The sequence below is a fragment of the Herpailurus yagouaroundi genome, unplaced genomic scaffold (genome assembly GCF_014898765.1).
Source record: "Herpailurus yagouaroundi ecotype Mexico unplaced genomic scaffold, PumYag 209, whole genome shotgun sequence".
In the NCBI taxonomy this organism is placed as follows: domain Eukaryota; kingdom Metazoa; phylum Chordata; class Mammalia; order Carnivora; family Felidae; genus Herpailurus; species Herpailurus yagouaroundi.
In genome coordinates, this window is record NW_024412440.1 from 3,704,206 (window position 1) to 3,730,344 (window position 26,139).

The window sequence follows — 26,139 nt, forward strand, 5'->3', positions numbered from 1 at the left end:
TGTGTGTGTGTGTATATATATATATATATATATATATATATATATATATATATATAAAATCAGTGTCTTTGCATTCATCAGGATAAAACTCCCTAGTTGTTCTAAAAAATAATCCCCTAATCTCATAGGCTTTTATTTTTGCTCATACAAATGCTGGTGTGGGTTGCATGACTATTCTGGGTCTGGTAACTCCTGCATGTAGCTTTGCAATGTCAGAGTCCTTTGCCTCTAGCAGTGTATATGGAGAAGAGAGAGATAACCAGCATGTCTTATTGCCAGTTCTGGAACAGAACTCAATTTCGTGGCCCTCATAATGTAAGGTGAAATATCAAGTTGTAATTCAAGGTAAAATACCAAATTCAAGTAAAATAACTACTAAGAAGTAAATACCCAGTCAAATATTGACTGTATGGAAACATTCAAAGAAGGTTCTAAATTTGCCACTCACTGTCAGAGGGCCTGTGAAATGTAGTTTTCCTGAAGTCCAAGGAGAGGGCCTAAGATTGACAGGCATGTAGGCAGTCTCTATCACAACCTCCTGAAATGAAAGAGAAAAAGAAATCATTATTTTTGGACAATGAGAGCTAAAGTAAAACGATATTGATGGAGTGATTAATATTAGTAATTAAGAGGACAGACTTATCCTAGCCCGTTTGGAACCCAATAATGCCAGAATTTACATTTATTGGTGAGTTACAGAGTTCAGTGATATGGTAGTTCAGAAAGTTACTTGGGTTACTTTGAATTTAATACACATTTGTGTTGTGCAACCATCATTTCCCCAGAGCCATATCCTCCCTCCAGGATAGAATGACTAACCCCTTTTCTGAGTTCTCATAGCACGTTGCTCATGTCTGTTGAGCTGGTGTAAATGCTGCAGATTCCACAGGAGCAAGATGGAGAAGCAGCAGGATATCTGTGATTTCTTAGCTTTGCAGCATCCTAAGGAGTGGGAGGTGTGGTTTGCCCTCACTGCTCCCTTTTCATCAGGAACTTTGGAAGGGAGTACGCAAGCACCCAACTGAGTTAGTGACAATAGACAGAGCTTGCTAATGGAGGTAAACTTGATGTAACTTGATGCCCAGGGGAGTTCCTTAAACTGTTGCTAGCACCTGATGACCTTTTAGAAAGTTGGCACCACACAGCTTCTCCCCTTAGGGAGAGGAGGGACTGCCAGTCAGTCCCCTTTGGCTTTTCATCAGAGACCTGAAGAGAGCCACTGGGGAGGTTAACTATCATACAATCTTAATAGTCCCTCCTTGGGGCGCCTGTGGCTCAGTTGGTTAAGCATCTGACTCTGGATTTCAGCTCAGATCATGATTTTGTGGTTTGTGAGTTCAAGCACTGCATCGGGCTCTGCACTGGCAGTGTGGATGGAGCCTGCTTGGGATTCTCTCTCTGTCCCTCTCCATCTTGCTATCTCTCTCCCTTTCACAGTAAATAAATAAACTTAAAAATAGTCCCTCCTGTATACCTCTCTTATAATGCTTAGTCTATTTCACCGTAATGCTTTTTTGCTCTTTTCTTTCCAAGAGCACTGTGAGCTTCTCAGTAGTGGAGGGCTCTGTCTTATTCATCTCTGTTTCCCTACCACCTAGGATGGTTTATGGCACATAGCATAGCAAGTGTCATTAATTGGTGCATATATTAAGGGAGCAATAATCTAGACTCTTTTCTAGAAGTTTATAGTTGAGCCCAGATTTCTAAATTTAAAAACCTCGGAGTGAGACATTTTTTGTGCTTTTCCCCCTCAATTTTGACACTTTAAACTACCCTCATAGATAGTGTAAATTATAATCATTCTAGTCACCATTGTGACAAAACAAAACAAAATATTGTAGGAAGTATCTTGCTCAATTTTTAATATGGGAACATGTTCTATTACTTGTTTACAGTGGATCATATGTAAATACTGAATTAACAGATTTAAGGAAAAAAAGCACTACACTAGGAATACAATCTGTTTTTAGAGCTGATTCAAACTGAGGGTTTTAACATAGAGTATAAAATTTAAGACAAATGGAAAACATGTAGATTTTACTGATTTAAACCAAACCCACCGAATTTTTCACCATGTTTGACTAGAATAGCAACAGAGAGTTTGAAGGAGATAAGAGAATATCTGAAACCCACAAAATCCCCGTTTTTCTTTTTCTCAATCCAGAATAAAGAGCAAAAATAACTTCACCTATTTTGAAGAGTTGAGGTAAGAATTATTGAAATAAAGAATGTGCCAAGAGAGTGACCAGCTAACTGCAGGCCTCCAGGCCCCTTGTTTCTCTCTGTTGCCAAGAAGCGAACACGAGAACAGTCCACCAGTCACGTAATTTTACTGTCAAGTTAATGACCAGGCCTTCCATATAAGGAGGCAGAATTCCTGCCCCAGCTTTGATTTCATCACAGTCCTCTGTGTTGTCTAGTGTTCCTGACCCCTGTGGCGGCTTCTGTTTTGCCTGTCTCTTGGCCTGAATCCTAGACTTTGGTTTTGTTTCCTGTCTTTGAAAGGTGCTCTCAACTTAGAGCAATTGCTTGCTGCAAATGTGTTGAGTCTCTTGGTTCTTGGTTTTTGTTCTCAGCCTGGATGAAGACTTGTAAGCCTCTGTTTTTTCCAAGAGGAAAGTGACGTTTAGGGGAAAACATGTGGAATGCTTCATCTGTAGGTTAATTAAGAATAAGCTGTTATCTATTGAAAGTACTACATAATTTATTTTGCATGTGGAACTTCTTAAAATCAAAAGCCTCAGCCTTCCTCCAGTACTCCCTTCTTCTATTTCCAAGTTGTTTGATGCACATTTGTAACTGAAGGGCCTGAGAGAGGATATATTTAAAATGCACCCAGAAAGGAATTTGCTGTAACTTTGAGGGCCCGGGCTAGACAACCCAGAGGGATCCTATATTGCTTTCTCTTATTTATCACAGCATATTGCTAACCAAGTTTGTCTACTCCCCCCTTCCTTCCCATTGCTTTGATTGCTGCCCTAGTTCCGGCCCTGATCTTTCCTGTGGGGCTAAAAAAACTAGCTTCACACTTAGCTTTCCTTCCTCAATGATGTCTTCCTTTGGAAGTGTCTTCCACACTAAATCTAGAATTAGCTTTTAAAAAACAAGGTAATGATGTCACATTCAGAAAGAAGCATGAGATAATGGAAAGTCTTCAAATCTTGGATCTGCTACTCAGTAGTTATGTATCCTTAGATAATTTTTTCACTTTTTTGTTTCTATATTTGTTGAGGAAAAAAAATAGGCTTAGAGTGCTTATCTCAAAGAGTTTAGGTGTGGACTTAGCAAGTTATGTGTATCTGGCACAGTGTCTGGATGGCAGTAGATACTCGAAAACAGGTAGGTATGTCTTTTCCTCTTTTGTTTAAAGTTTCAGTGCTTACCTACCACATAAAAGATGAAATGTACATTCTTTGGAGTAGACTGTATCTCTTCTTAGAATCTACCCTAAACTACATTGTTAGTTTTCCCTCTTATTCTTTCTTTTCCTCCATATATTCCAGCCACACCAAATAAGTCACCATTACTGAAGTTTTTTTTTTTCTTTTTTCCCCTGATTTCCTGACTTTCTCACAGACTCTTCTCCGCACTGAAGTGTTCCCACTTTCCTTCTCCCCTGCTTAGGTTCTATTTATTCTTCAAGATTCACCCAAATTACCCCTTCCCTGAGGGAAAAAATGGAGAAAAATCAGTCAGCTAACATTATAGCAAGTAAAAATGCATATTAAATATAAGGCAATTGCAAATACTTTTCCTGAGTGAACAAATCTAATGTCTATTGTTATTGTTATTTGAATATCTACTTTTGTTAAGAAAACTTGGAGTTAAGGAACTTTTTAGAAGTCTTATATTTTTGACTTGAAAAGAGAAAAACGAAGAAATTGTTAGATATCATGGGGTATATGTCCTCCTCATTGTTATCTTCTTAGATCCCTAGTTTCCTATGATACACATATTAGAAATAATATAAAATAAATCCGAGAAAGTGAACTTGTTTTTATTTTTTAAATTAATGAATTTTATTTATTTATTTGCTTATTTGTTTATTTATTTATATTATTTATTTATTTTTAATATAATTTATTGTCAAATTGGCTAACATACAGTGTGTACAGTGTGCTCTTTGTTTCGGGGGTAGATTCCTGTGGTTCATCGCTTACATACAACACCCGTGCTCATCCCAACAAGTGCCCTCCTCAATGCCCATCACCCATTTTCCCCTCTCCCCCACCCCCTCATCAACCCTCAATTTGTTCTCTGTACTTAAAAGTCTCTTATGGTTTGCCTCCCTCTCTGTTTGTAACTATTTTTCCCCTTCACTTCCCCCATGATCTTCTGTTAAGTTTCTCAAGTTCCACATATGAGTGAAAACATATGATATCTGTCTTTCTCTGACTTAATTTCACTTAGCATAATACCTTCCACTTCCATCCACGTTGCTGCAAATGGCATGATTTCATTCTTTCTCATTGCCAAGTAGTTAAGTTCATGAGTTTTAAATCATACATATTGTTAACTGCAACTGCTTTCATATGACAATAGAAAACAAAATGTGAGCTGGGACTCAGACTGAGCCATTGGATTAGATTTCTTTAAATAGTTTGGGGCACCTGGGTGGTTCATTTGGTTGAATGTCCGACTGCAGCTCAGGTCATGATCTCATGGTTCATGAGTTCTATACCGTCATGGGCTCACTGCTGTCAGCACAGAGCCCACTTTGGATCCTCTGTCCTTCTCTCTCTACTCCTCCCCCGCTCATGCGCTCTCACTCTCTCTCTCTCTCTCAAAAATAAATAAGAAAAATAAAAAAATAAAATAAATAGTAGATTCATGAGAGCTAATCACATACTATGAATAGTATTATAAAACAGTCACACCATAATAAAAGTGCCAGTGTAAGAAAATTATCTTTTCAAGTATTTTTTAATATCTTGAATCTATGCTGTCATGATGAGTTTTTGTTTATTTTTATTTGGTTTTCTTTGAAAATGAGAAGGTGTCTTAGATGTTTGTTTTGACCATCTGGCCAAAAACTGGATGGCTGTTTAACATGGCATCTTAACAAGACAAAGACCAGAAGCATTTATTTTGTGACCAGTGTGTGTCTTGGACAGTTGCACTTCTCATGCCTCGAAGTCTGAAGGGCCTGGACTATTTAATGTGACAGTAGTACTGGAAATAGAAGCAGAGTGTCTTGTGTTTATATGGACTCACTCAGTTCATATCCATTAGACAGTGAAAATAACTGCATGGTGATGGAAGATTTTAGAAAACCTTTGCGGACGAGTTATTCTATCCGGGCCTTGAATAATTGGCTGGATTTTGAAAACTGGGAGGAGGGAGGCAAAGGCATTTTAGATGGATAGTAGAAATTAACCAAAAGCCTGGAGATAGTGAAGCCCAGGACTCATTCAAGAAAAGACCATCCAGTATGACATGAAGGTAAGAAAGTAACCAGAGAGGAGCAATGGGAATTATACCACCAAAGTCTAACTGAGAGTGTTTTCAATTCCAGAAAGAGAAATTTGAAGTTATTCTATATGTTATGAGAAATGACACGGTCAAATCAGAAGGGGATGTTTGTGGCTATTCAGAGGACGGATTGAAGAGAAGAGGCTGGCAGAGGGAAAACAAGGCACATGAGTTAGCAAGCAATGAGAGCCTAAGGCAGTGGTTATAGAGAAAGAGCAGGTGATATGCCAGCTCCCCACACTGGTGGTGGAAGGAAGATTGGCAGAACTTGGTGATGGAATGAGTAAGGGAGAGAAATACTTGATTATTATTATTGTTATAAACCTGAATTCTTCCTAAGCTTCTCTTACGATGTGATCTGCTCAACCATGGAACAAAGCTTAAGTTGGAGCCAATATAGATTCTATTCCATGGAAACACAAGAGTAATACTTTTAAAATAATATTATTGCGTCTTGCCCCATACTTCAGCTCTGGGCCTGATGACTGGGTAAGCCTATACTGAGAATATCCATCATATTTCACTGTGGTTTTTGGGGGCTGATTATTCAGTAAGATATGAAACACAAGCACATGGGAAGATACAGCTATGTGCTAGCATGTGCATCATCTTGGTTATTTTTCTGCTCTCTGTAGGTGATCCCTATAGAGTAGTCTTACTTTCATATTTGACACTTTGGAAGACTATTTACAGACTTGAGTGATTTAGGAAATGTGTTCTGGTCAGTGGGGGGCAGTGTCACATCGCAGAAAGAGCAGTCAAATTTCTGTGCAATCCCTGGGAGTGTGATTTTCACTTAATCTTAGGGTTCCCAACCCTGAATTATCTTTTGAATCACCTGGGATTTCTTTCTAAAATATAGATTTTCATACCCTATCCCTTGGAGACTCTGATTCAGTCAATTTGGCATAAGGTCTGAAAAAGGTGGTTTTTTTTTTTGTTCTGTTTTGTTTTCTTAAACATCCTAAATAATTTTGATAGCTAAATTTGAAAACTAGTGGTTTAATCTGAGTCTCAACTTTCATAGGATTGAGTTTTATAAACTTTCAATTACAATAAAATCTCAACTGTTAATGAAGTTACTTCTTGAAATAACTATTCTATCCCCTTTTAAAAGGCTTCTTCAGTCACCTGGGTGGCTCAGTTGATTAAGCGGCTGACTTCCCTCACGTCAGATCTCATGGTTTGTGGGTTTGAGGCCCGCTTTGAGCCCCCCATAGGGCTCTGGTGTGAAACCTGCTTGGGATTCTGGCTCTCTCTCTTCTCTCTCTGGCCCTCCCTCACTTACAGTTTCTGTCTTTCAAAATAAATAAATAACTATATATGTGTGTATATATATATGTGTGTGTGTGTATATATATATATATATACACACACACACATATATATAGTTCAAATAGTTCATCTATATTCAAACAGTTCATCTATATTCAAATAGATGAGAAATTGGGGCGCCTGGGTGGCGCAGTCGGTTAAGCGTCCGACTTCAGCCAGGTCGCGATCTCGCGGTCCGTGAGTTCGAGCCCCGCGTCGGGCTCTGGGTGGATGGCTCGGAGCCTGGAGCCTGTTTCTGATTCTGTGTCTTCCTCTCTCTCTGCCCCTCCCCCGTTCATGCTCTGTCTCTCTCTGTCCCAAAAATAAATAAACGTTGAAAAAAAAAAAAACAAATAGATGAGAAATTGAAGAAGTCATATATATATAGATAGATTATTACTGCATATATATATGACTTCTTCAATTTCTCATCTATTTGAATCTTGACCATATGAGAACATGTTTGTTTGATTTTTATGCATTGTGATAACAAAGAGAAAACCAATGAACTTTGTCTAATAGATACATATAATACATAAATATAGCATTAATTGTATGATAGTTTTAGTTGTTGAAGAGACGATAGAAAGTAGAAAGACACTTGCTTGAATTTTTGTTAAATCTGAGGAATAAATACCAGTTTTTAAAAACAGCAAAGAAATGTAAACAGAAATGGCTTCTATATATTTTTAATACAAAACTCATTTATTACTGACACTGTGAAATTTACAAATTCTGACTTCCCAGTTTTAGGAGCAACAGCTTAAGTTAATACATTGTTTTCTTCTTCATCTCTTTCAAGTCAAAAACAAAACAAAAAAAATAAAACAACGCCAAAAACCCTTTGGCATGAAAAATAGCAATGGTGGTTTCGAACACATATTTTCCAAACAGTCATCCAAGTTAAAGACTTGTTAGCAGCTCAATAAATCTCTATATAATAATATGTAGCATAAATATAAGCTGACCTTGAAGCTTATAGCATGTTTTAATCAGTTTCAAAATCTTTATTCACAGTTTCTGTGTAACTGGACTTTCCCAGCCTTCTCAGTTTTGAGAGATTTTTCTGATATGTCCACTGTATGAAGGAGACAGTACCACAGTGGCTCCTTCCTTTTACTGTCTCTTGGGTTTCATCTTGCTCATGTTTCTTCGATCCTGAGCCTGGATAACTTCCATGTGAATCCATGTTGAATCATTTGTTCTTCCCCTGGGCCTGTGGAGTCACTCAAAAGGGCCAGGTTGTTCACCCAGGGAGCCATTAAGTGGCACATTCCTTCTGTCCTCGAAACCATCTTCATTTCTCTCCAGCTAGGAACTGATCACTTTAGACTATTAGCCTGAAGTTCATTCAGCAGATTTAAGTAAATATTTGATTTGAGAAATCTGGGGTAAGAGTCCTTTTCCATAAGAGTATATATAATTTTTTGGGCTTCATCAAAACACGTTGGTGTTGGTGCTTTAATCTTCTTGGCTGTAGATTCTCGAGTGCGAAAGTCAATATTGATCTAAAAACAAATACTCACTAGTTAATATGCACTTAATATTACATTTTATGATGTAACTATGTTTGTTGAAGCACCTCAAGACAATGGCGTTAAGCCCTTGTTTATATCAGTTCAAGTATCTCTTAAATGCCTATTCTAAACCAGCCCTATACTGGATGTGAAGGAGGTAAGAAGAAATATCCTCTCAAAATTCTTTGTTCCAAGTTAGCTTATAGTATAGTTGGGAGATGCAAAAGAGGCAGGCGTGAAAAATTTAAATATCCATACAAGGTGATACATGCATCAGAAAAAGTGATATGGTCATTTAAAATGTATAGGAGAGGACACTTTGTGTAGCTATTTTTTGCTTGAACCAAGAATATTTCATGGGAAGGTGGGTACATTACTAAGTGAAAATATTTCTGCTGCTGCAATTGTGTGTGTGATACATACTAATCTGTGTTTTATCCTAATGTAAGATGAGCATCTCATTAAGGACATTCTGATATGCAATTCTGGCTAATAATACTGGTAGTCCTACCCACCCCCTGTCACATTAGCTAATTTTGCAAAATCAGTCTTTTCATCCTACTGTCTTCAAATATACATAAATATAGAAAATTAGATTATTATTGCACTGAAGTATATGAACATACCTAAGTACTTAACAATGAAATTATGACACTTAAAAAAGATGTAATCTTGCTATGTGTGTGGAATGCTATTTCTGCATCTAAGTTCCTTAAACATAAACTGGTGGTAATGAAGATAATACTCACTTGTTTAGCAGCATCTGAATGCACAAATGCTTTATATATTTTCTCTGCTTTGCAATGCAAAAGATCAGACTCCGTTTTTTTATAGTCTTCACAAGCCAGCCAGAATTCAATGTTCTCCTCACTGAACTCAGACTTCAGGAAACTTCCAAAGACATCTTGACCAACTAAAAAGACAGGGCAGGTGGTGATCTAATTAAATTAATTGAGCCGGTAAATGAATACAAGAAAAATACTATTGCATTGCCTATGCACAAAGGTAAGAGATGGCTAATGATGAAATAGCTGTGTCATAATTTATAGAGATGGGAAGGCCTCAGAGGTTCTTTCATTTATGGTTTATCTGGGCCAAACAAACCTATCCACAGTCACACAGCTACTTAGTGATCTACAGAACTGTGTTTTGCTTCCATCTGTTAATTAAGTTAAAATTCTGCTCTTGTGATTACAAAATAATCTCTTTTCTTATAAATACTAACTCCTAACCAGACTGTAGAGTATTTTAGGAAAGCAAACATTGACGAAAGTCATTAACATCATGTTCATTATTACCAAATATAATTTCCCCATCCAATTCTTACTAGTCAGAAAATGTGCTGATGTGCTGATTATATTTGCTCGTGTTACTGAGGCTTTTAAATGGGCCATTTCTATGCCATTTATTTATTTGGCTGGATTGTAAACTAAGTCAGATAATAAGATGGATGAAGGATATTGAACAACTTGACCCCCAAGCAAGGATTCTGGAGACCACTCTGCTCACCCATACCTCTGAGCAAGGTCTTAATCCCAAGAGAACTCTGATGCCTATGATTGGGGAAAGGCAAGCTGATTTCATTCTTTACCTTGTCTTATCAGAAACTCCCCATCAAGACTGTTTAAAAATTGTTCTAATCCTATCTGTGTTATCATATATCATGTTATATATAATGCAATTATGCACTATGTGTCTCAACTTCCTTCAAGGCAACAAGGCACTGTGCCCTTGTTTTTTAATCCTTGGTGATTCTAAAATGCCTGCCACTTAAAAGTGAGCTAAATGAGTAAATTAATGAATGTATGGATAATACAGTAGTTAATTAATTGAATGAATCCCACTTCTTACATCCAACAGTTACAAAAATACATTCTATAGGGAGCTTTCAGAATGGCAGTTCACATGTTGAGATGTTTGGTTTATGTTAAAAAACTTGAAACTTCAGAACCTCAGCATAATTTTAAACTTCACTCCTGTAATGACTCAAGGGAATACCTAATCGTCTTGGCAAATTTGTCCGAAGGATAGTGGCAGAACTGAGTACCAGGCCTTTACACTACAATGAGACATAATATACTGAAGCTATTAGTGACTACAGAAAAACTATAATACAACTTTTCACACACTCTCCTATCCAGAAGACGATATTTTATGGAAGTCATTCAGTGTATTAGTGTATTGAGCTAAACCCAAAACATTTAGCAGTTAATCACACTTACTTTGGTTTGCAAGTAGTTTTTCCAGAGATTGAGACCACTGCATTACTTCGTTAGCAGAGAGTCTACTGGGGACAAAATTTACATAAATTAGTGAACTTTTTTGTGTAATCACAAATAAAATCAGAATGGCTGCTATATTTTGGTAATTCCACAAACTAAGATTCTAGTTCTATAATTTTTTAAAAAAAATTTGTCTGTAAGAAAACAAAACCTCCCTTAAAATTACTATAGATATGAAAAATATCTACCAACAAAGTATGAAGAAATCCAAATACATATACTCCAGCAGTATAATAAATTGCAAATTATGTACACACATGTTGACATTTAGTTTACATTCGTACTAAGTAGTCTACTCTTATTTGGCTGGTTACTTAAAAGAAATGAAATCTAGTATGTGCAATATTAATCACTTGCTAGAATATAGAGCTAGCTAATGCATAGACTACTCTTAAAAAGAAAAGTCAGCAGTATTAATGTACATACATGTCTTTGGACTTAGAAGATTTCATTCCAGACTCTGGATGTGGGATCATAGATCTCAGGTATGCTTTCATATCCATCCCACTACAAAAGACACAAATATGAATATTCATATTTCCTTATTAGAATACATATTATTTGTAAAAGGAACATGAAATAAACTTCTCAAGGAACAAGGCAATAATAAACATTGTTGTTATAACATTTTGCTGTATTAAGATTGAGATAATTTTTATGAGCCAAAGTCTGCAAAAATTTCCATATAATTTAAGGCCTATCATGATTTATTTTTTAGACATACACATATATACATATACAACAGCTAATTTCTCTGATCTAGTTAAGCTAACTGCTCATATTTTCTTCTATTCATTCTCAATCCTTCTGCCATTAAAGATAATCTAAGTCAAAATCAACAAAGTGACACACAAAATGAACTTACAAAGTCTTTGGCCTCTTTTTTTGAGTTTTGTCATCTAGAAGTGAATGGTCAGTTTCTTTCAATTCCTTTGGATTAGCAGAGAAGAACATCCCTGGCATTTTGTTTAACCTTGGCGTGGAGATCGCTGCTGCTCGCATAGTCCTCACTCCGTAAATATCTGCTGGTCAACGTCTGGGCGGCTTTATATAGTAAAGGCAGACAGGCTCGTGCTGTTCAAATGAGTCTGTTTATCAAGTGATGTTACCACAGACACTGGAAGTTCCCCCTTTCTTGGTGTGTTATGACGTGTATCTTGAAAAAAAAAAAAGAAAAGAAGCATGCAGTGATGTCTTGTGGTTGAAACTTAACCAAATGAGAACAGGTCACTTGATTAAAAAGAAAGAGAAAATTTAACCTACAGAGGCACACACATATATACCACATGTCTAAAGTATTTGCAGCATCAACCTTTGGTTCTAGGGGATGCTTGTTTCTTCATAAAAAATTGCACATTTCAATAAAATATTTCATTTGGCGTATTTATTGTATCACATACAAATTCAGTACTAGAGATGTGTATCCTCAATGCTTTGAATAGTCCCTGACTACAAAATTCATCTGATCACAATATTTGAAAAAGTTCTTTTTTTCCTTTCAGAAAGCAGTGTAAAATAAAATACCTTTTATCTGGGGCTCTTGGGTAGCTCAGTTGGTTGACTGTCCGACTTCCGCTCAGGTCATGATATAGTTGGTGAGTTTGAGCCCCACATCAGGCTCTGTGCTGATAGCTCAGAGCCAGGAACCTGCTTCGGATTCAGTGTCTCCCTCTCTCTCTGCCCCTCCCATGCTCATGCTCTCTCTCTCACAAATATATATATATATATATAGGTAGGAAAAAATATATCTTGAATTTTTCCCACTTCCATGACAAGAAATTTCCGTGTTAGCATTTTCCAAGCTGTGTGCTAGACATTCTACTGGTGATATACAAGATGATTTTAAGGGGTCCATGAGTATTAATTTTTATTAAGAGTATAATATATCAAACTGATTTTGTGTATTTTACTGCATTAAACTATTACTGCAATTAAAACTATAAGGACATGAAGCATAGTTAGTACAATAATATAATGTCATGTAAATACATTGATACTAAAGTATCATATTGTATCGAAGGAAAACTGCGTATGGTAGAATGAGTAAGAGTATATCTGGACATCCCAATAATGTGCGCTTCTTAGGTGATGATCTTCCAAATTTTGGCAGTATCTCTGGAGAGAGCCAGTCTAGCTTTAATTAAAATTAAGGATTTAAAAAAAACCCCTTAAACCCAATGAATTAGGTGACAAGGAAGAAGGGTTAATGCAATGTAAGCTTTTATAGAGTTTGTATACACAGTGTGTTTATAGTGTCCAGTTTCACATAACCCTCCTTTGGTTCTTGCCCCTGAAAAGACAAAATAAATTTTTAGAGAGGTTTCTGATGGTATTATGTAAATTTGACAAAAAGAAGGGCGTATTACTTTTCCTATCTTGGTTCTATCATCAGGATAAAATATAATTGAAAAGATCACATTTATAATATTTCAAAATTCACTTATTACACAGTCATGAATATATATATTACATTGTATGGGCAAGCATCATTTGATGTTTGAAAGATAGCATGATGCAGAAAGAGAGCTAGTGAGATGAGGTGGCCACTTTGAAAGTGACCCAAACAAAATCAATGGGGCTTAAAGGCTAATGACAGAAAGGCATTTACTTGTATATTTCCTGTGGTGCAGTCCATATTTACTTTTCTGTTAAAATCTTCAATATTGCTCACGTTTGTTTATCTGATAACTTCTGATTTCTCTAGATAATTGTGGGTAAGCTATGTTAAAAAAATAATTTAACATTATTTTTAATGGCCTGCTATTATTAGTATTATCCAAATATACTGACAATATCCAAAGTATGTTTCTGTAACAATATTTCCTTTGGATGTGAATTAATAATATTAAGACAACAATAACAGCAGCAGCAGCAAAGTTTATGCAGCCACATAGGTTGGGGAAATAATGGAGTTAAGGTTAAATAAGGTTCTTAAATTGTCAAGGCAGACCTTTTCAGAGCCTTTAACACACATTTGTCAATTTTTAAAAGGAGGGTAGAATATGCGACAGTTTGCTAACATTTTTGAAAACTGAACTCTCATTAGGTAGGGAAGATAGTCTTCAGGAACAATATTCTCTGGATAGATTAGGAAACTCTGGTCTGAGACGAAAATAAAAAGTCGCCTCATAGATTAATAATTCCTTTAAATCTCTAATTTTTTGCTACCTAAATATTGACTTTTGGGCTCAAGCATTTGTAAGCAAGTACAATTGCATGCTTCCAGCCCAGATGGAGAATTAAACTCCTGATAGAAGGGTCCTTTTGAAATTCCTATGTCACAATTGGCTGTTGGATCCAACTCTGGCACAATAATGTAGCTGCTCTTTCAAAGGCTGCTTGCTAGATATGCATAGCATATATGTGCCAGAGCTAGGCAAATTTGGCAAGGCTGCATCAGCAAGGACCCATGAGTCCATGGCAGGGCATTGAAAGTTCTTTATGAATCATACAGTGGCACTGTCTGGCCCCTCTTTGTGAAATTCACTGAGAAAAGACAAATGGTCAAATAGGAACTTAACTAGATCCATCCCTTTGGTTGAAACTGCAGAGGGTTTGATAAAAACCAATAGAAGAAACAGTGGCTCTCATAAACGTAATCTTATTTGAATATTTCCTCTGTGAAACTGCATATAAGTAACTAAGTTGGAGTCTTAAGAAAAGAAATACTTCATGTGGTCTTAGTGTTATTTAAAAAAATTAAGAGATGTTGGTTGTAGAGCATTTTAGGTTTACAGGAAAATCGAGAGGAAAGTACAGAGAGTTCCCACATACTCTCTCCCTTCCCCACAGCCTTCCCCACCATCAACGTCCTGCATCAGTGTGTGTGGTATGTTTGTTCATGAACCTACACTGATACATCATTATCACCCAAAGTCCTTAGTTTACATTTTGGCTTCCTCTAATGGTATAGGTTTTGACAAATGTATAATGACATGTATCCACCATTATAGGATCATACCGAATAGTTTCCCTGCCCTAAAAATCCCAGTGTTATGTTCTAAAATGTGGAGGAGATTGGTTAAAAAAAAATTCTGATTATGGCTGTCGATTTTAATGGGGAAAATTTTAATCTTTGCTGAGTGTATTTTACATTTTGGTTCCAAACACTCCGATCACCTGAATCCTAGTAGGGAGGGCTTTGATCTATGACTTTTTCAAATTTTATATTGATTAAACAGATTTTAATCCTTTATAATATTCCTGAAATTTTTGTAAACATTAGGAATTATGGGGAAAAGGACAAAAATGAGTATGAGATTATATCTTAAAAATAAAAATATAAAAATAAAAATGTTTAAAATGTCATTAAAGTCAGTGACATGATGGGGCGTCTGGTGGCTCAGTTGGTTGAGCATTTGACTTTGGCTCAAGTCATGATTTCACTGTTCATGGCTTCCAGCTCCATGTCAAGCTCTGTGCTGACAGCTCATAGCCTGGAGCCTGCTTTGGATTCTGTGTCTCCCCCTTTCTGCCCCTCCTCTGCTCACGTTCTGTCTGTCTCTCTCTTAAAAATAAACATTAAAAAAAAAAAGGTCAGTGACATGAACAGAAATTTTGATTCATAAAAACAAAATGTCTTGATTTGACAAATTTTAATTGCACTCCTGCAATGTGTCAGATGTAGGTACAGCAAATAGAAAGATGAATGAATCTCTGTCCTAAGGGATTTACAGTAGAGTAGTGCAGACATGTATTTAAGTAAGTAATCAAAGTGAAAAGTGCCAGCAGAGAGGAATATATAAGAGGAGTGATATTAACTCTGGATGTGTGGGACAGGAAGAAAAAAATGCTGTTACCATTACAAACCAGCAAGTACCTTTTCTCTGCCCATTTCTTCATTCCAGGTCAACACCCCTTGGAGAGTACAAAAGACTGAAATGGGGAAACTGGTCTTCAGCAAGTAGACACCTCTTACATGCATACAGATGATGGAAGAATGGGTCCCATATGTAAACACAAAGCTCTGCAGAGGTTAAAAGTGACTCTGAAAGACTTTGTTGAATTAGTATAATCACTCAGTGGTCAGGGAATTAAGACAAAGGCTCACTACTTTTTGGGCTCCTGCAACATCCAGGTTTATATGTTTCAGCTACATTTCATAGAGTTTATTTGAAAAGCATCAACAAAAGAGAATTTGGAAAGATTTTGTTCTCTATGTCTATGTAGAGTGAAAGAATTAAGCATTTTAGATTTGCTTATGGTTTTATTCTCTAAATGAAGAAATCAGCTGATAAGTTTTAGTAAGATATTTGCAACTTGGTGAAATCCAGTGATCTCAGTAAATGCAAACTGAGCAAGATAAGAATCTAGTTTCTTTTTCTCTCTGTTCTAATCTACTTATAGTCAACACCAAACACCTCCTTTCTATAATATAAGTGATTATAAGAAAATCAAATGTGAGGCCTTCAGTGAACTAGGCTCATGTGATTCTAGAAAACTCATTCACCATAGAGCTCATCTTAACAATAAAGTTCTCATTAATCGGCTCATTTTTGCTTCATTCTTGAATGTACTAAAGATTAATATTTGATTAATATTATCTCTGATATACTTCCTCCACATTGGACTCATTTCATTTATTATCACCCTATGATTTATAATCATTTCAACAAGGGAAAGTAGTCCTATCAGACTCTATTTGACTATGCTTTGCAAACAAAATTTGCAAGTACTGAAGCAAGTGTCTTGTTCCTGAGTTGAAATAAATGGAAAAGTAAATGCTATAAGAACATTGACACATTATTTGCAGTTGGACTGGAATGATATGTTACATAAGACAGGACATAAATGCAAAAGCAGAGATATTCAAAGGTCAGCATGGAGAGGCAATCTGTAAAAACAAAGTTTTTTTTTTTTTATTTAAATTCAAGTAAGTTAACATACAGTGTAGTTTTGACTTCAGAAGTAGAACCCGGTGACTCATGTCTTACATGAGACACCCAGTGCTCATACCTAAAAGTGCCCTCCTTAAAGCCTAGCACCCATTTAGCCCATTCCCCCCATCATCTCCCCTCCAGCCACCCTCAGTTTGTTCTCTGTATTTAAGAGTCTCTTATGGTTTGCCTCCCTCTCTGTTTTTATCTTATTTTTGCTTCCCTTCCCCTATGTTCATCTGTTTTGTTTCTCAAATTCTACATATGAGTGAAATCATATATTTGTCTTTCCCTGGCTGACTTATTTCACTTAGCATAATACCCTCTAGTTCCATCCACATTGTTGCAAATGGCAAGATTTCATTCTTTTTCATCACCAAGTAGTATTCCATTGTGTGTGTGTGTATGTGTGTGTGTGTGTGTGTGTATACACATATATATATATATATATACATGTATATATATATATACATATATATATATATACACACACACACATATATATATATATATATATATATATATATATATATATATATATATACATATATATATACACCACATCTTTATCCATTCAGCTGTCAACAGACATTTGGGGTCTTTCCATAATTTGGCTATTGATAGTGTTGCTATACTGGTGCAGCCACTCTGGAAAACAGTATGGAGGTTCCTCAAAAACTAAAAATAGAACTACCCTACAACCCAGCAATTGCACTACTAGGAGGTACTTATACAAAGGATACAAAAATGCTGATTCGAAGGGACACACAAAAAAGTATTTTTTAATTATTAGGGAACAACTTCAATAAATGACTGTGTTAATTTCTCAAGTTTCTTTTTTCTAAAGTTTATTTATTATGAGGGAGACAGAGACAGCGCGAGTGGGGGAGGGGCAGAGAGAGGGAGACAGAGAATCTCAAGCAGGTTCCGTGCTGTCAGCTCAGAGTCCGACATGGGGCTTGAATCATGAAACCATGAGATCATGACCTGAGCTGAACTGACTGACTGAACCACCCAGGTGCCCCTATTTCTCAAATTTCTAATAACACTATTTCAGCGATTTGCCTTTGCTTTTACTATACATTATAGTGGTTAACAGCAGTGACTAATTTGCTTTGTTTTCTCCATTAATTATATAATTTTTCTAGAAAAATCTATCAAGTTTGCCTGATATGCTTTGTTCTTTCCGAAACTATGGCACTTATTTCTCATGACCCCATTGACTATTTTCTTCATGTCTTTTCTAATGTTTTGCATGTGTGTGTGTGTGTGTGTGTGTGTGCGCGCACGTGTGTGTATTTATTTTTACCAAGTATTGATGTCAAACTTACAGGATATTTATTTTATAATAAATGTCATACACTCAAATCATGTTCTTCCTACTTTAGAAAAGACCTTAATCAATACATAGTGGCTACTTTACTTTTTTTTTTTTTAATTTTTTTGTTTCAACGTTTATTTATTTTTGGGACAGAGAGAGACAGAGCATGAACGGAGGAGGGGCAGAGAGAGAGGGAGACACAGAATCGGAAACAGGCTCCAGGCTCTGAGCCATCAGCCCAGAGCCCGACGCGGGGCTCGAACTCACGGACCGTGAGATCGTGACCTGGCTGAAGTCGGACGCTTAACCGACTGCGCCACCCAGGCGCCCCCATAGTGGCTACTTCAGCATGATTCTACTATTACTGTAGGTACATGTGGTCTGGTGTTCCAGTGTTCCTGTGTCTGCCCTAGGTCCTCTTCAAATAGGCTTGATTTGTTAATTTGTTTTTTCTTTTTTTTAAATTCTTGCCTAAATGAAAGGCTTGGAGCCCAGTGAATCCTAATGATGTGATAACCTTGCTGTGTTTCAAAGGGCTGTGGGTTCAATACCAAGCTGTAACTTTGGCTTGTTTTTGTGAGCTTGATCAAATCGGCTAACTTCTTGTCAGTTTCCTCTGTATAGAAGTCAAAGGTGATCATTAAGCAACTTGCAGTGCTGGCAGTGTTGTGGGGACATCTTTGCTCCTTCTGAGATTCTATAGTGATAAAAAAAAATTACACTCAGTTGGGGCTTCGGGCTGGCTCAGTCAGAAGTGCATACGACTCTTGGTCTTGGGGTCATGAGTTTGAGCCCCACGTTGGCCGTAGATATTACTTAAATAAAATTAAAAACAAAAATTAGGGGTGCCTGGGTAGCTCAGTCTGTTAAGCATTCAGCTTTGGCTCAAGTCATGATCTCATGGTTCATGAGTTCAAGCCCTGCATCGGGCTCTGTGCCGACAGCTCAGAGCCTGAAGCCTGTTTCAGATTCTGTGTCTCCCTCTCTCTGCCCCTCCTCCACTCACTCTTTCTCTCTCAAAAATAAACATTAAAAAATTAAAAAAAACATTATACTCATAAAAATCAGGATTTAGATAGAATTTGTGATGGGTAGTACGTTTTCCATTGTATTTTATGTTAAAGCCCTCTGTCTAGACTTCTCCCTCCTAAAGCTCAGTGAATCTGGCAGCCAAACTGTTCAAGATGCAGGGCTCCTCTTGGCATCGTATCTCGGCATGGACTGCGCCAATCTCTCAGACTGTGTCTTTCTCTATCAATATTTGTGTGTCACAAATCTTTTCTCTTAGCTAGGGCATTTCTGGAAACCAATATGTTAAACAAACGTACAAATGTATGTTCAGATGTTAATGACGTGGAAATACCACAGGCTATTTCTGCCAACCCCAATCTAATTTTGTCACCATCTGCTTTTTACAGATACTCATAGCTGGAAATACTGATCATTCCCAACTGCAGACTTTATCCAGTTTCAGTTTCCAAGCCAATCCATAATGAGACTAGCAAGAGCTAAGTTATTTCAGTTTGAATTTGAACTGGTGGAAAGTCTCCTCTGGAGTTCATTTTTAAGATAGGATCTTCATGGTAACAGATGTCAGCAACCCTATTTTGAGTATTAAGTTAGCTTAGGCAAACAGTAAAACTGGAAGCCTCATGGGGGTACTAAGTAATATAGACCAGGTAAAGCTACTAATTGGAGAAATATGACTGCCACCAGCTATTTACTTTCCTAAAGTGTAAATAGCCCCTCTTCTAAACTTCATATCTTGGTTTTCTTCTCCTATGTGCTTTGTTTTGTCTTTACATGGCTTTGCAGAAACAGAATGTCAGGGCAATATACTTGATGGGAACTAAAATTTAGAACAAGCTCATAATCTTGTTTTATATTTTGTGTCAAATGATATGGGAGATCAGGAGAGATAAACTGCTATTTGCTTCTGTTATTTCATTTGTAAAAATCAGGTAACTGTTACTTTGAGAAATTTTTGTCTTTGTTTTGTCATTGTGAAGTGTTAAGTTCTATTTCATCTAGATTTGGTGTCTTCTTTTGACTCTTTGGCTTTTTCCTCTTATTGAGTCTGGTTTGACCAGGCTTTTAGTTGAGACAGTAAGATCTTAACACACCAAAAACAGTGTAGACATATTAAAAGCAGCCTGGTTTGTGGGGAAGTTTGTTCCATTTTCTTTGCCTAGGGTTTTTTTTTTTTTCACATTTTGTTTAAACAAGATTGAGGTATATTTGTCTTCCCCATATGAGTGAGTGGGCAATGCAAAAAAAAAAAAAAAAGTGAAGTGATTAGCAATGTTTGGACTAAATTATAACAGGAGGTTGGGCATAGGCAAGAAAGCAGGAAAACTAGGTCAAAATGAGATAAGGATTTGAAATGTCACAGTGAGACTGGCAATGAGTATGACCGACTCTGAAACTGATTTATCCCTCTCCTGACTTCCCTGTTCACTACACAACAGCAATTGAATCCCGACAAAACTGAAACCTCTTTAGAATATGGCAGTTGTATCATGACTTACATGATCCTATTCAATCCTGGGAACCACAGCCTTTAAAACACATATCTTGTAGGTAGTTACATATTATATAATTCAACATTTGCATCTTTAAGTGAATCATTATTCACCAAGTATAGAAAATCAAAAGCATCTGAGAAGACCTAAAAAAGATCAATACATTGGGATTTTCCTTTTTATGTACCTTTCCTCCTGATTTGGGACAGTTTCAAAGACAATGGAGGCCATAGACCAGGGAAAATGTCACCGGTTGACTTTTGTTTTACTAGAAAATTTTATTTAAAAAGTATATAACTTCGGGGACGCCTGGGTGGCTCAGTCGTTTAAGTGTCTGACACTTGGTTTCAGCTCAGGTTATGATCTCATATTTGTGAGTTCATGCCCCACACTGGGCTTTGGACTGACAGCATAGAACCTGCTTGAGATTCTCTCTCTCTGTTTCTCCCTGTCCCTACCTCTACCCCCTCCAAAATAAATAAAAATAAAAAAATAAAAATGAAAAGTATATCACTTCAGAACTATGAAAGCGGTTTCCAATTTTGGGTTATGTCTCCCCTCCCCGGCCCCCCCCCAGTAGAATCCATATTCAATTATCAAATCAAATATCAGTCAATCCAGAGAAAGATCTGGTCAGCTATGGATGTCTTCAAAACCAGAATGCCATCCACTTATAGAACTGCTGTAAGATTAAGATACTGATTCAGGTATGTGTGATCTCATAGAAGTCTTAAGTCACCCATGATTACATCAAATTAAGGTCTATCTGAACCACAGCCTAACTTGGTGGCAATAATTGATATTAATTGATGAATAAAACTATATCCAACATTATGTAGTTAGCAGGCCACTATCCAAATTTATTTATTCTTTCTCAGAATTGTTCTTCAGTCTCCTTTTCCTTTCCCTTTAGCTTTCCTTTCCTGCTAAACCCTTTGTATTTTTGTGCTCAAACATTTCCCTTCCCTTCCCTTCCCTTGACTTCCCTTCCCTTCCTTCCCTTCCCTTCCTTCTTCTCTAACTTCATTGGCTTCTGAATGTGCAGATAGATTATCATTACCTGATTTCACTGTGAAAATTTTACCTTTATTAATTGTCTTCCTTTGAGAAATTAGAACAAAACAAATCAATGTGAAGTTGAAAGCTTAGGGCTCCTGAGGGTACCATCTCCTGAGTTCCAATAGGATCTATAATCTTTCAGTCAAACTCTACAACCAAAACAGATTTCTTCTAAATAATTTTTCTATGTGATTTTAAATGGATAATAATGGGTCTGTTCTGCTCAAATGTCCAGAATAATGTTTGGCACATATGAGGTAGTAAAAGAAGATGGCTAAAATAAGGGGTTAAGGGCTAAGACTTACATTAATTTTTTTAGGTAGTGTATTTATTGAATGCTTTGTGTATTGATGGCTAAAATAAGGGGTTAAGGGCTAAGACTTACATTGATTTTTTTAGGTAGTGTATTTATTGAATGCTCATTGTGTATGCTAATCATTCTGCAAGATATTAGGGAATCTAGAGCAAATCATATTCTGGAGAGAGGCAAATAAAGGGAAATTTAAAAATGTGCTAAGTGTACAATGTAGGGTTAAGCTTACAATGTAGGGTATTCTGTGAGGGTATAAGGCGGTACCTAATTCAGCATCAGCGGGGTCATGAAAAACATATTCACCCAACAAGTAATACTTATTAAGTACCAGTTACTCTTCTGGGCACTTTAAAAGAGGACAGACTCAGCTAGCATATGCCTTTTGCCCTTAGCTCCTTTCCTTTTTGCCATCTGTCTGGGCAGTTATGTTGCTATCAAGCAGTTTCAAAAGGATGAAAGCCAGAGGCTAAGGATGCCCCAGCAGAAATATAGAAGGATATGAGCACCTGATGCAACCAGGAAGCCACCGTTCCAGCCTGGTCAGCAGATCTCCAAGTCTCTTGTACATGATAAAAAGAAAATGATCAAACTTTGAGTTTTACTATGTTATGTTCTGCTTTTAATTTTTATTATTCTAAAATATATACTCTGTGTGATTGCTGCTATTGTTGTTTTAGTTTATGTTTGTATTTGTCCTGGTTAATTTGAAGATTTGCATTTTTGTCCTGGTGGTTACCTTTACAGCTATGACTTTATATTACACACGTTGACCTTTATTGCTTTAAATGATGTCTGTAACTGACAAGGAGTTATAATCCGTCAGTATATTCTACTTTCCCTACTCCCCTCCTCTCCCTCTACAATACAATTTTGCTATATCATGTTTTCTCAGCTTGTCTCAATGCTCTTAAATGCTTTCACCAGTGGAACTTGACTTATCTTTACGAAATATCATTTGACAATAAAGAGAGTAAAGAGAAGGAAAATGAGCGCATCTCCAGTTACCTCCACCCTCTTTCTCTTTCCAATACCTGCAGCTGGTGTGTCAGTCCCTGGGTGATGAGCACGTGAGGGGGTTGTGAAGGAATATGGGCTCCAGCCTTTTGGGAAGGACTTCATGCTTCAGATAGAGATGAAGCAATGAGAAGTCTCTCCCATTCTTTCAGATTGCTTTATTTAGCAATTGTGGATCATGTACTTTCTCTGCCCCCCACTAAGCCAGAAGGGTCGGCTTAGTACAGCAGGCCATCAAAGATTTCATTCAACTTTTCAAGGGGAGGTGCCCAACTCCCTGTGCAGCAGGAGCACAAAGCAGGTTTCTTATGTAGAAACTGGCTGTGTGTTTGGGACTCCTCTAGATTCTAATCCACTATTTCAGCCCATGGGACCATCGAAAGCTCAGCTCACATCTTTTCCACTGTGGAGTTTTCTCTCCCTAGTCTAAAACCCTACCCTCTACCTGTTCCTGGGTGTGGCCAGGAAAATGGCTGGTGATGAAGTCCACTTATGAAGGACTCTTCCCTCTCTGAATTTTAATTCTTCTAGCTCTCTTTGCTTCTACAACAATCTACAACCTTAAAAAAATATGACCTTTCCAAAATTATTATACTGAAAAGAAATCTGTGCCCCTGTTTATTCCAGCATTATTTATAATGGCCAAGACACAGAAACAACCTAAGTGTTCATTGATGGATGAATAAAGAAAGTGTGATCTATTTATCTATATGTAGATATGTCTATATATATCTATACACAAACACAATGGAATATTATTCAGTCATAAAAATGAAAGAATCCTGCCATCTGTGACAATGTGAATGAAACTTGGGGGCATTATGCTAAGTCAAATAAGTCGGACAGAGAAAGACAAATACTGTGTAATCTCAACTTACATGTGGAATCTAAAAAACACAAACTCATTGAAACAGAGAATAGATTGGTGATTGCCAGAGGTGGGGTGTGGGGTATGGGAGAAATGGGTGAAGCAGTGCAAAGGCACAAACTTCCAGTTATAAGATAAATAAGTCCTGGTGATGTAAGGTACAGCATGATGACTATAGTTAACAATACATTACTGTACATTTGAAAGCTAGCAACAGCAGATCTTAAGAGTCCTTATCACAAGAAAACAATTTCTATTGTTCTATGAGAGGTGATGGCTATATTTTGCAATATATATGTTTATCAAGGCACTATGTTGCACCAAAACTAATACAATGTTATATGTCAATTATATCTCCCTAAAACTGGAAAAAACAAGAAATTAAATGTTTAAATAGTAAAATTTTAATAAGTGCTTACAGAAATAAAAAGTGAATGTTTGGTATTTTTTGTTTTTATTTTCCTAGTTGTTGTATCAGGAAGTAATGTCCTGCCACTGCCCACTCTGTTCTCAGAAACAGATTTCTGAACTCTTACAGATTTTGTGAAATTATACATATGTACTGGGATTCCAAGCTGAATTAACTTTTCTTTCTAGTCTCAGGAAGGAAGATAGGCAGACGCTGCTATTTTACAGCCCTGGTAGGCAGTAGCATCCTTCCTACCATACTGACATTTGGGTTTGTTGGTTTCTTTGTTTATTTTTTAAGTGTTTTATTTTTGAGAGAGAGAGAAAGAGAGAGAGAGAGAGAGAGAGAGAGAGAGCATGAGCAGGGGAGGGGCAGAGAAAGAGAGAGAGAGGGAGACACAGAATCTGAAACAGGCTCCAGGCTCTGAGCTGTCAGCACAGAGCCCGACGCGGGGCTCGAAGCCATAAACTGTGAGATCGTGACCTGAGCCGAATTCCAACGCTTAACCAACCGAGTCACCCAGGTGCCCCTCATACTGGTATTTTGAAAGAAGCACTGCTCACTGCTATCATACCACTTGCAGTGTCTTTAAACATGAGAACAGAATATGTTGTGAAGCTTAAATAACAAATGTAGAAAGGGGAGACAAGCAGATTATAGAAACTCCTCAGTGTTGTACTGAATTTACTGTTCTAAACACATGCCAGGACCCAAGTCAGATGTGTCTGCTTATTAAAACTCACTTTTTCTCCCCACCCCTACTTCCAGCTCCTGAGAAAATTGATCATATTGAGCAGTATGATTAGGAAAATTTTATCATTTAATCTTTAAAGCAATTTATGAGGCATATATATTATTATTCCCCTTTTAGGTAAGGAAATGAAGGCTCAAGGGGATTAAGTAATGGACCCAGGATCACACAACTAATACGTGGTAGTTAATAGAGAAAGACAGGGACTCTGGCCCCATCCCATGCTCAGACCCTGTCTGTTTCTGCTCTCTGAACCGCGGAACAGGTCTCTCTTGAACAACTGTCTTTCTTCACTTTGCTGGTGGTCTCTTTAGTGGTGTCTGCTCAGAGCTTGCTTCGTCCCCCTAGATGTCTGGAGGCCTGGCAGTGCCCTGCCTCCAGCAGGCCTGGTCTTACTGGGGAAGACATCTTCATTCCCCAATGTCCACTTTCATTTTCTAGTTCTCCTCCTTTTGAAGGAAGAGAAACACACACACATGCACACATCATTAGTGCTTCTAAAACAGAGAAATCAAAATCTCCCATCTAAAGAGGTTTTTCCTTCTTCTCCTCCTCCTTCTTCTCCTTGTCCTTCCTCTTCTTCTCTCCTTCTCCTTCTCCTTTTCTCCTCCTCTGTCTCCTCCTCCTCCCCCTCTTCCTCCTTCTCCTTTTCCTTCTCCTTCTCCTTTTCCTCCTCCTCCTCCTCCTCCTTCTTCTTCTTCTTCTTCTTCTTCTTCTTCTTCTTCTTCCTTTCTTCTTCTCAGTGATAGGACATTTTACATCCCAGTTAAGGCTTCTCTGTGAATCTACAAAATCTTGGGTTTTCGGGGCGCCTGGGTGGCGCAGTCGGTTAAGCGTCCGACTTCAGCCAGGTCACGATCTCGCGGTCCGTGAGTTTGAGCCCCGCGTCGGGCTCTGGGCTGACAGCTCAGAGCCTGGAGCCTGTTTCGGATTCTGTGTCTCCCTCTCTCTCTGCCCCTCCCCCGTTCATGCTCTGTCTCTCTCTGTCCCAAAAATAAATAAATGTTGAAAAAAAAAATTAAAAAAAAAAAATCTTGGGTTTTCATATCTTGAGGTTCTGCCTCTAATTTTCTTTTCAGGAATTGTGGTAAATTGGACATATGGTCACATATTCTATTTTCTCCTTTGAAATTTTGTTTTAATTGTCTAATATGACATTATCCCATCCAGTGTATTTTTCATTCTGGGTATCGTAGTTTCCATTTCTAAAAGTTTAATTTGTATCTTCTTTTGTCTTCTGTGTCTTTAATTAACATCTTTTTGAACATATGGGATGCAGTTGTAATAACTGTTTTGATGTTCTTGTACTAGCTGTGTTTGTACTATTGTTGTGTGTGGTATTATTTGTATCATTTCTGCAGAGGTCTTTCAATGGACTCATTCTCACCCTCACTTTTGGTCCTATTTTCCAGGCTTCTATG

The 26,139-nt window shown here is 37.3% G+C and overlaps 1 protein-coding gene and 1 long non-coding RNA gene across 3 annotated transcripts in view; one reads left to right on the top strand and one right to left on the bottom strand.

Annotated features, from left to right (window-relative positions):
- LOC121016178 (uncharacterized) overlaps positions 1-26,139 on the top strand; it is a 366,104-nt gene that overhangs the window by 160,537 nt on the left and 179,428 nt on the right. The window lies entirely within an intron of this gene.
- On the bottom strand, positions 7,460-11,695 carry RGS1 (regulator of G protein signaling 1). 2 transcript variants are annotated; one of them, XM_040453608.1, is made up of 5 exons: positions 11,451-11,695; positions 11,012-11,092; positions 10,526-10,587; positions 9,053-9,216; positions 7,460-8,294 (listed from the first exon to the last, which is right to left on the bottom strand). In XM_040453608.1, exons 1-5 carry the CDS (start codon positions 11,585-11,587, stop codon positions 8,109-8,111), a joined length of 630 nt encoding a protein of 209 aa, XP_040309542.1. In that variant the 5' UTR covers positions 11,588-11,695; the 3' UTR covers positions 7,460-8,108. The 2 variants fall into 2 exon arrangements, with proteins under 2 accessions (XP_040309542.1, XP_040309541.1); XM_040453607.1 differs by having other exon boundaries at positions 10,526-10,590.

What these genes read in the sequence shown, in the direction of transcription:
- RGS1 (XM_040453607.1), bottom strand. Translation starts at nt 11,587, where the DNA reads ATGCGAGCAGCAGCGATCTCCACGCCAAGGTTAAACAAAATGCCAGGG. An exon ending in AAAAAGAGGCCAAAGACTTT is followed by an intron (nt 11,093 to 11,450) that starts GTAAGTTCATTT and finishes TGTCTTTTGTAG; the next exon opens with TGGGATGGATATGAAAGCAT. An exon ending in TCTTCTAAGTCCAAAGACAT is followed by an intron (nt 10,591 to 11,011) that starts GTATGTACATTA and finishes TTTTGTCCCCAG; the next exon opens with TAGACTCTCTGCTAACGAAG.